The 9164-nt window shown below is 37.2% G+C and overlaps 1 protein-coding gene across 1 annotated transcript in view; it reads right to left on the bottom strand.

Moving 5' to 3' along the window:
* Positions 1–8360: 8360 nt before the first annotated feature.
* The window catches only part of KIAA1328 (KIAA1328 ortholog), a gene marked incomplete at its 5' end in the record, with an annotated part of 31321 nt that continues 30517 nt past the window's right edge, over positions 8361–9164 (bottom strand). Inside the window, one exon of the mRNA XM_009077773.1 lies at positions 8361–8473. Coding sequence (XP_009076021.1) covers positions 8361–8473 — 113 coding nt within the window. The remainder of the gene's footprint in view (positions 8474–9164) is intronic.

The following is a 9164-nucleotide window of genomic DNA, read 5'->3' as shown; positions in this document are numbered from 1 at the left end:
GTCTAATAACAAATCCCACTTTTAAGTATATAAAAATAGGAAGTCTAAGTACCTGTTAAAGCAAGAGGAAATGAAGTTATGAAGGAGAAGGTAAGGATGATAAGGCCATAGCAGAAAAGCATACTACCAGAGCATATATTCACCATGCAGGAAGTTTGTGAAACTACAGAGGACTTGGTGGAAGACCTGTTTGAAGTTCAAATGTCGTGCAAATAAATTACAGAACAAATCAACATGAATGAACAATAATAAATTGCCGGGATCAGCTTGTACTCCCTCAAACTTCTGAAGTAGCTCAGGTATGAAATAGCTGAACTATTAACTGTAGCATGTAATTAATTGGCTAAAACTGCTTCAGTTCTGGGGCAAATGCAAGATTTTTAAAAAGTGATCTGGAAAGATGCATAATCTACAAATGAAGACATCTGACGTTTAGAACAAGCAGATAGACAGAAATTATAATAAAGAATCAATAAACCTGACATATCGCCAGACTTTATATTAAGTCTTCACTCACTGGGGACCTGTACTAGATTTGTAAGATTATCGTGCATCTGAAAAAGGAAAATATAGTTCATATAGTCTATCCGGAGTTCCAAAAGCTCTCTTGCAAATCTATCATCAAAGACTTAAAAGTTGTCATAAACTAAGAGAAAAATCCATTAATGGATAAAAAACTGGTTAAAAGTCAGGAAATTATGAGAAAACATTAAAACTGGTCTGCTATAAAGTGGCCCAAGAGGTCATGAGTGGAGCCTCAGAGAAGTCTGTTAGGGCCTGAACTCTTTAATGCATTCGTAAGTGGCCTAGAGAAAGGACAAATAAGGAAAAGACATTTGCTGCTGATACTATGCTATGCATGGTAGAACAAACAAAAGCTGGATGTCTTTATTGAGGCAGAGAATTAGAATATCACAAAGGATTACCAAAGTACATTATAAACTGGAAATGGGGCAAATCAGATAATATAAAGTACTGGTTAATGTCCTTAAGTGACATAGAGGCAAGAAATTATTTAAGTAGGCAATTCATCGGCTGGAAATAACTGAGAAGACAGAGCTGTGTCTGTCTGCTGAGGCCATCTCCTGCTGTACGGTACATTTGACTGGCAGAGGTGGGACATGACTGGTGCAAGGCTCTGCTCAGACCTCAGAAACACTGGACAAAAATTCCATCATCACCATTTTTATTAAACACCATATCACATCACAAGCTCACATACTACTGTGGAAAATGCTGTATGTTCACAGTCATGCATAAACACCCACCCTTCCAGAGTGGAGGCTTCATATCCTTTATACTTAAGTCCTTTGACTTATAATGCAAGCATTAAAAGTGCATTAAATAATCAGGGCACTGACCATGCAGCACGTAGGTTAACCCTGCATTTGCCTCTAATCCAGAAGCAAAATATGAATGACAAAGAACTTAGTTTTAGTTCCACATACTCAGATACTAGAGGGATAAGGTATCAGTGTAGCTTACTCCAGGTTTATTTTACAGCCCATGGAATGACAGGTATCACCAAAAGGGTATTTAAGATGATTCTAAAGTAAGTCATTGACCATAAAAGAAGCTGAAGGTAACTAGCTCAGTTGTCTCAAGATAAGCAAGATGAATTCTGCCTTAACTATATTATCATTACAGTTAATCATTGTTATTATATGGACCAACCAAGCATGGAGATGTACTGTGCCAAGATCCTGCCCTAAAGAGTTTACAGCCTAAAAAAGCACAGGCAGGTGTACCACATATAAACAATGTGGTACAAGTATGACAGAGACATCTTTAGGAATAAAGGCTTCTTCAAGTCAGATATGATTATATTGCATGTATTATAATCAATTCCTCCCATCTCAAAAAAAACAGCCAAAAACCAACTACCCCAAAACCTCAAAAACCCAAAAGGAACTGCCTCTGAAAGAGAAAAGAAATCTCCACAGTACCAGAAACAGAACAGTTGCTTAGAGAACCACTATGACAGGAACCAACACTGATCTTAACTGCCAAACTGCAGGAACTACCATCACAGTAATCCTAAGACAACGTTTAAAAGTACAATGCAGAGCACTCAAGGCATCAATGGAGGAAAAAGACAGTCTAATAATTTTTTAATTTTTTTTTTTACAAAAGAAGTAGAGGAAAGCACAAAAGGAACCTGAAAATATTCTGAGGCAAAGTTTTCATTGCTGTGATTATAAATGCAAGCAGGAATCACATCCAATGAACCAACGTTCACTTAAGATTTAACGTGGTATTTGAGAGCCTGCAAATGCACATGGGGAAAAAATAGTAAAAAAAAAAGCAATAAAGATTACAATGAAACTGATGAAAAGAGTTAAGTCAGTTTCATAATATGATTTGTACTCTATTTTCCTTTGCTTATTATTATTTTCAAACTACAATCAAGTTACTGTCATACCACTGAATGATGGAAACCTTGACACCTACTTCAAAAATGACACATTTTCTGTTGCACTGAACATTCCCAGAAGACACTTCTCCTCATTTTAATACAAAATCCTGTCAGATCCATAGAGCTGAAAAAAAATAATGTGTAAATGATATGTAGCTGTAATAGACCTTCCTCAACTAGTCAAGTTTGGAATAAAAGACGATCAAAAAGACTCAAAGATCCAGTGCTAGATTAATGCAAATATCTGCTTGTTTGCAAGTGTACTTTTTGATTAAACTGGCATACATCAAGTACAATTAGAAGGGTTATTTATAACTAAGAAATACATAATTCTGCATTTTAATGAGGGTGACAATTACAGCCAACAGTTGGCAATTAACATTAATCCTTTTGCACTGCAAGTCAGAATTTCCCAATATGATTTTCATTGTCAGCAATGGACACATTGAAACTGCTACCGCAAAGCAGCTATTAGGTAGGCTGCTTTGACACAGAGAGGTGTTCCTGTTACACATAGCAAAGAAAGAAGCCAATGATGTGTTAAATTTGATAACCTCAGATGTAAATACAGAATGTCACTTCAAAATTTACTTGATGTCTACAACACAAAATATAATCAAGGCTTATCACTTTCATGGCTGAATCCAATTCCAAGTTTCCCAAGTGCCAGGCTTCACAGGTGAAATCTGATTTCAACACAAGCTTGAAATCTCCCATTGTTAAATTTGGTTTAGATCCCAGTCTTGGCTTCACATCTGCATTTCACCCTTGAGATTTCAAAGCTTTTAGTGGTTGTAGCCAAACAGTGCACATAAGGAGTAGTATTTGACCAGTCAGTACTAGTTTCTGAAATGGAGCTCTGGAGCAACTACTAAAGACAGGAAAAATAACGACTGAAGGATTTGCTACTGCAGCATAGCCTTATTGTAAATTCTTTCCTTACAAAAGTTATTGATAAAATTTTGGTTCTCAAAACCAATGAATTTTAATCCCAATCTTGCCAAATAACTCTAATACATTTCAATTCATTAAGTAAAATTTCTCAGTAAATAAATGCCCTGTCAATCTAATTAAATACTGCTATTTCTGATACCTGTGATCCTCAAAGAGGGATGATTTTGATTTGCTATGTGTCTTTCCAAAAGAGAAGTTATCCCTGTTTTAACCTCTCAGCCATTGTCTTTTCAGACAGAAGCGTAAAAAACTAGCCAACAGTCTCTTTTCATACTGGTCTTTAACCAGGAGGAGAGATATGGTCCAAAGTCTATCCAAGGCATAAGATCATAAAGCAGCCAGCAAACAGTCTCTAGAAGAATGCTGAGGTGTTCACCACCTGGGTCAGGCAATTGGAGTGGGATCAGCATCAGATATAAGTAAATGAGAAGAAAGGAAAGGAGAACTGTGAGCATAAAGCTAAGAAACCTATAATGCACTTACAAAACGCTCTTAAATTCACATTTATTTTCTAAGTATGAGATAGATGGGTTATTTCTGCATACAAAGGTGCCCAACTAAAATCAAGATAAGTGATATTAATGTCCTATGGTCAGTATTATTGAACCTCGAAAGCAATAAACTATGAGTCGATAAATATTACATTTGCAACATAGTTAACATTCTTCTACTGTCTCTGGCACTTATTACACATTGTAACCGCAAGTCTACAATACATTATTCATATTTGGGGTGTCACGGAGTGATGGATTGCTGTAAGAGAGGCTGTCCTTTAAATAAATCAACAAATAAAAATGCAAATGTTAACATTTTCAGCCACAACTTTTTCCATCTTGAATGGGGAATGAAAATTTCACATTATATCGACAGCCAGCAGAGAGAACAATTAACAACCTACACTGTGAATAAGAGAGATTAATTTGCCAATGTCTGGGTTTATCACTTGCATATGGAACTACATTGGACTTTTTTTGCGCAGCTGGCTTTCTTGGGGAGTAGGAAAAACTTGTGTCTCCTGCCACATTGAGAAACTAACTCACCAGCCGCACTCCAAAAACACTTTTAATCTCTTTAAATGTTTCTAAGTTAGATCTGGAATGAAAGTTTCCTGCTCCTTCTCCTCCATTTGAATCCTGAATGGTGTCTGATCCTAAGGGGAAAAAGAAATCTATTTCTTTGGCAGTGCTTGCTTAGACACTGCAGTAGAAGGAAGTTCATAGATTGTTGTAAGTCAACAGCCATGTTTAAGCATCCAACATGCACAGATCTGAAAAGTAACTACCACATAAGTAAGGCAAAACCTTAAATCTCATCAGTGTCATATTTCCTAACACTCAGCATAACAGATCTACTCTAGACTATTCCAGTGTGCATTATCAAGTATACAATTCTGCACATTATATTTTACATCAGATATTAATTTGCTTAAAAGTCCCTGAATGCACATTCACCTGAGATGTGCTGGGCAATTGGATAAATAGTTTTGGTTTTAAAATGTCCCTAAACACAAATTTACACAATGCAATCTGTTTATAAAAACTCCAACAGACCACTGTAATCTAACAGATAGTAATGTAGGTCAAATATAGCATTCACACTACAAGAACTTCTAAATCACTTATTTTAATGGCTACAAGAAACTTCACTCTAAGACAATGCATTCAGCGAGCATTAAAGCTTTGACTGGAAACTGCAACAAGAAAACACAGGCTTAATGCTGAAATCCCAGACTATCACTCAATTAATTAATTTACCTAACTGTTCTTAAATTCACTTCTTCGATGTCCAAAGAGAAAAATATGACAGGAGAATTATCTGTTTCCATGGTAAGCAAAACAACCTTTGCCTGTGTCTTTTTAAGTGCTTGATTATCTGCAGTATTACAGGACTTACTGTGCCACACACAACACTATGACTGTTTCTGCATGGGGAAAGCCTGACAATTGCACCAGGGCTGTAAGCAAATTAAATGGTATTTCACAACGTACAATTTACAGCTGCTTTTTTAATTTATTTTTAAAATACCTGAATAATTTAATTTAGAGTAGTTTCACTTCTGTATGCAACACAACACTTGTTTAGCTGAAATCAGTACCTGATTATAGCTAAGGTAAGAGATCTAGTTTATGTAAAAATTTCTTCATCAGTATGCCACTACTTTCCTTTCCAGCTTCCCTCCAGCTCACAAGCGAAACTCAGAGTCTTTCTTCTAGACAAACAGCAGTTATGAAAAAGATGTCCCTGGTCACCAAAAGTTCGTATTTAAGACAATCAGAGCAACTATACTTCAGGGGTAAGGAACAAACTTACTCTTCCAAAAGGGCCCTGGACTTTTTTCCCTCAAATATATTGGCTGTGGTCTAGGTAAACAAGCACAGGAGTAGAAAAGCTTTCCAGATCTGCTGTGAACATAATTTCAAGAGCCTTATGCAGGTGTAGACACTTGGCTTAAGAACACTGGATAACCAAAGTTGCAGTGCTTGGCTGTATGTTAGAAGGCAGAGACAGGCATGCATAGAAGCATGATGGGCAAACAAATTCACCATTAGCCCAGCTTTGGCTGCCAGATAAAGAAATGCTGCAATTTTTTTTTGTTTCAGAGATACCACTGAAATAAACCTTGTGCACATACATTTTGCAAATCTGGTCCTTCTACAGGTCTAGCACTACGGCTCTGACAGTTTACATTTACTTTCTAGGGACACTTATTTCTAGTTTCAGACATGATTCATTCTAAGACAGAGATGAAAGTAGGACTGCAGCAACTCTTCCTCAAGCAGGAGATAGCTGTAACACACTGAAGCCTCCAGTTGAGCCCTGCCAAGACAGGCTATCATGCCAACACATCTTCTACCTGCCATGCCTGCTTATCCAGCCAGCCCTTTCCAGAAGCTGTGCTAGCACTCTGATGCCTCATGCTGCCAGGGAGCTTCTGTCACTTTCCAACACCTTCTCCTTGGCATGCTTTCCATTGCTGCTGCTGCTGGGTGCCAGGGTTTGTGCTAGTTAAAGCTGGCACAAACATGAGTTGAATCTAGTCCTATAAATTTAAATAGTCAAAAGTAATTAGGTTTACATGTACTGCTGAATAAATTGCTCTTAGGCTAGGGCTTTGTGTTGCAAGTTTCAGGTCCATGCCAACTGTTGTGGTTAAGCTGTAACCCCCCCAAATCACAGATCATAATGAACATGCTGACAAACCCAAACTTTAGTGGCACAAAAGCAGCAATAATTCTCAATATTGATTAATTTAGTTAGTTAAACCTGCAGTCTAAGCTTATAACCATTCAGTGATAAATTGAGACTGACCTGCTGTCCAAGCAGGTTTTTTGATGAAGGATAGAATCAGCTTTATGTTTCCACAGAAATACATGTCCATTTACCATTTTCAATTAGAGAAGGCCATCACTAAGAGAAAGCACAACATGGCTGCTTAACCTGGTCAATTACACCTACAGTACCAATGGAGAAAAAGAAAGCAAGAAAATATGGGAGAAAGTGCCCCAGAAAGGCAGGATTTTTCAAAATTTGTCATCAGCTGGTAAAATAATCCTTCAAGGATGACAGCTAATCAGACTCTTTTTACCAATCACTTTACCAGGTGTGATTTCTAACAGCATATTTCAACAAATATTTTACTTCCCCCTGTGAAAAAGAATGGACCATCAATCCTCTTGAATAAAATTCCTTTTTTTAAGCAGTTGTTGTATGACGTGAATAATTATTTGTACTCCTCAGTGCTTGAATGGAATCTCAACTTAGCACTATTAGACAGTATCAAGCAATATCTTTACACACACTTTATCTGCTATGACTGGATTGCAAAGGCAACCCTTGCTTCTAAGAGAAATACTTACGAAATCTCGTGGTTTCTGTTAGCTTAGACATACAGCTACATGTGGAAACAGAGCCCAATCTAACTCAGTTCTTAAATCCTCACTGAATTATCATCCCTCCCATCAGAAGGAAAAAAAAAAGTCTTTCCATAGCAAGTAAGTACAAATTTGTCAATATTGATAGTGGGTTTTCACCTATTATATACTGCAATTTCTCTCAGAAGATGGAAATAAACTGCCAGCTGCTGCCAAGAATACAGGGATGATATCAAGTGAACATTTTCCTAGTCCACTGGGCCAAGGGAAGATTAAATCTGACTCTAGCCCTCTCATCCTCCACGAAACATTTAACTCTTCTTATGAATGGTTGCACATTCCTGTTATGCCACTGTACAGTTATCTAACTAGTGGTGTAAAATACTGCAAATTCATTTTTTAATCTACATTTATTTTGTTGCTTAACTAAAGATTTTATTATGAGAAAATGTGGGCTATGATAAAGAAAAGCAGGGATTGTATGCTGTTCTTCTAGGCATTTACCACTAGAAATGTAATCCTGCCTAAAGAAGGCAAGTTGTTTTCAGGCTCGTAAGCGTAACAACAATGATGCTTTCAGTTTTTTCATTGGAGCAGAAGCGATAATGCTCCTTTTCCAGTGCATTTAGTGCAGATATATAGTATAATCAGGAATCGCTGACTTAATGTGATTTTGTTGCTTGTCATTAAACATAAAATAACTCTCATACAAAACATTTTAAAAGAAATGCCATTTGATAAAATATGGGGGTTGGGGAGGAGGCAGGCAAATACAGAGAGATTAGAATCTTCAAGTGGATGTAAAACCTAACAGGGTTAACAATGTACATTCAAACTATTTACAAATGTATTTAATGCGTCAAGACTTAGGACACAAAATACTTTCTGTTCAAAATCTACGTAAAATTAAAATGTTAGAACTTGGCATATTCCTGCTTTTCTTATTCCAACAAGCAACTTTAGGTTTACTATAAATGTCAAAAGGATATGGCAGCTTTTAGTTTATATCATCCAGCTTGTGTGAACATGAAACATCATATAAATTCAGACTGTTCCCTGCATTTAGAGAATTTGATGGGTCTGTTTGCAGAATCTTAAACCAGAGATTACCCAGCAGCTTACCGTGAAGTGTCATGCTGGATTGGTGATATGCCTCTGGTTGCAAGTGTTTTGCTGCTGCCTATCAACCCAGAGGACATGGTTGCATCCTTCCCAGGTCCTGAAGTTTTCCCTGTGGAATAAAGTGCAGACAAGCCAGACATCAGAGGCTAGTAATTTTGGGACAGACGTTTCACGATTCTGCATTATACAGAACATTGGGACTAAAAGTTGAAACATTTTTGGCATGCCGTATATGCAGGAAAATCACAACCAGAGAACTCATCAGTAGACAGTACTGTGCATAGCATCCATTTCAGGACCACAAAGAATCAAATCTGCAGAATAAGACACACTCTCACAGATGCCATCTTACTGCCCAAAGTTTGACAGATTTGCACTGTTATAATTTCTTACAGTGGTACACAGGATTCAGCTTGTTTCACAGATGCAGTTCTCATGACATGCTGCAAGATTTTAGTTCTCCAAGTGTAAATATCACTATAACAGTATTTTGCTTTCAATAAAATAGAATTGATAGACCAGCCCTTCTGCCTCCCTCCAAATAACTCTTGAAGAACAAAATAATCTAGGTTGAAAGGCGAAGTTTGGAGGTCATGTGGTTCAATCCTCCATTCAAAGCAGGGTCAACAAGATCAGGTTTCAGGCATTTGTCCAATTAGGTTTTGAATGTCTCCACTGACAGAACCTCCCTTAAAATATTCTCTGGTTCCAATTTTGGACCACCTTCATAGTGAAAAATGTTTCCTGTATAGTTAATCAGAACGTTCTGGGTAGTGGCTTTTTCCCATTGTCTCTTGTTC

The sequence above is a fragment of the Acanthisitta chloris genome, unplaced genomic scaffold, assembly GCF_000695815.1.
Source record: "Acanthisitta chloris isolate BGI_N310 unplaced genomic scaffold, ASM69581v1 scaffold677, whole genome shotgun sequence".
Lineage (NCBI taxonomy): Eukaryota > Metazoa > Chordata > Aves > Passeriformes > Acanthisittidae > Acanthisitta > Acanthisitta chloris.
Note: the sequence above shows the minus strand (reverse complement) of the source record. Positions and strands in the feature narration are given on the sequence as shown.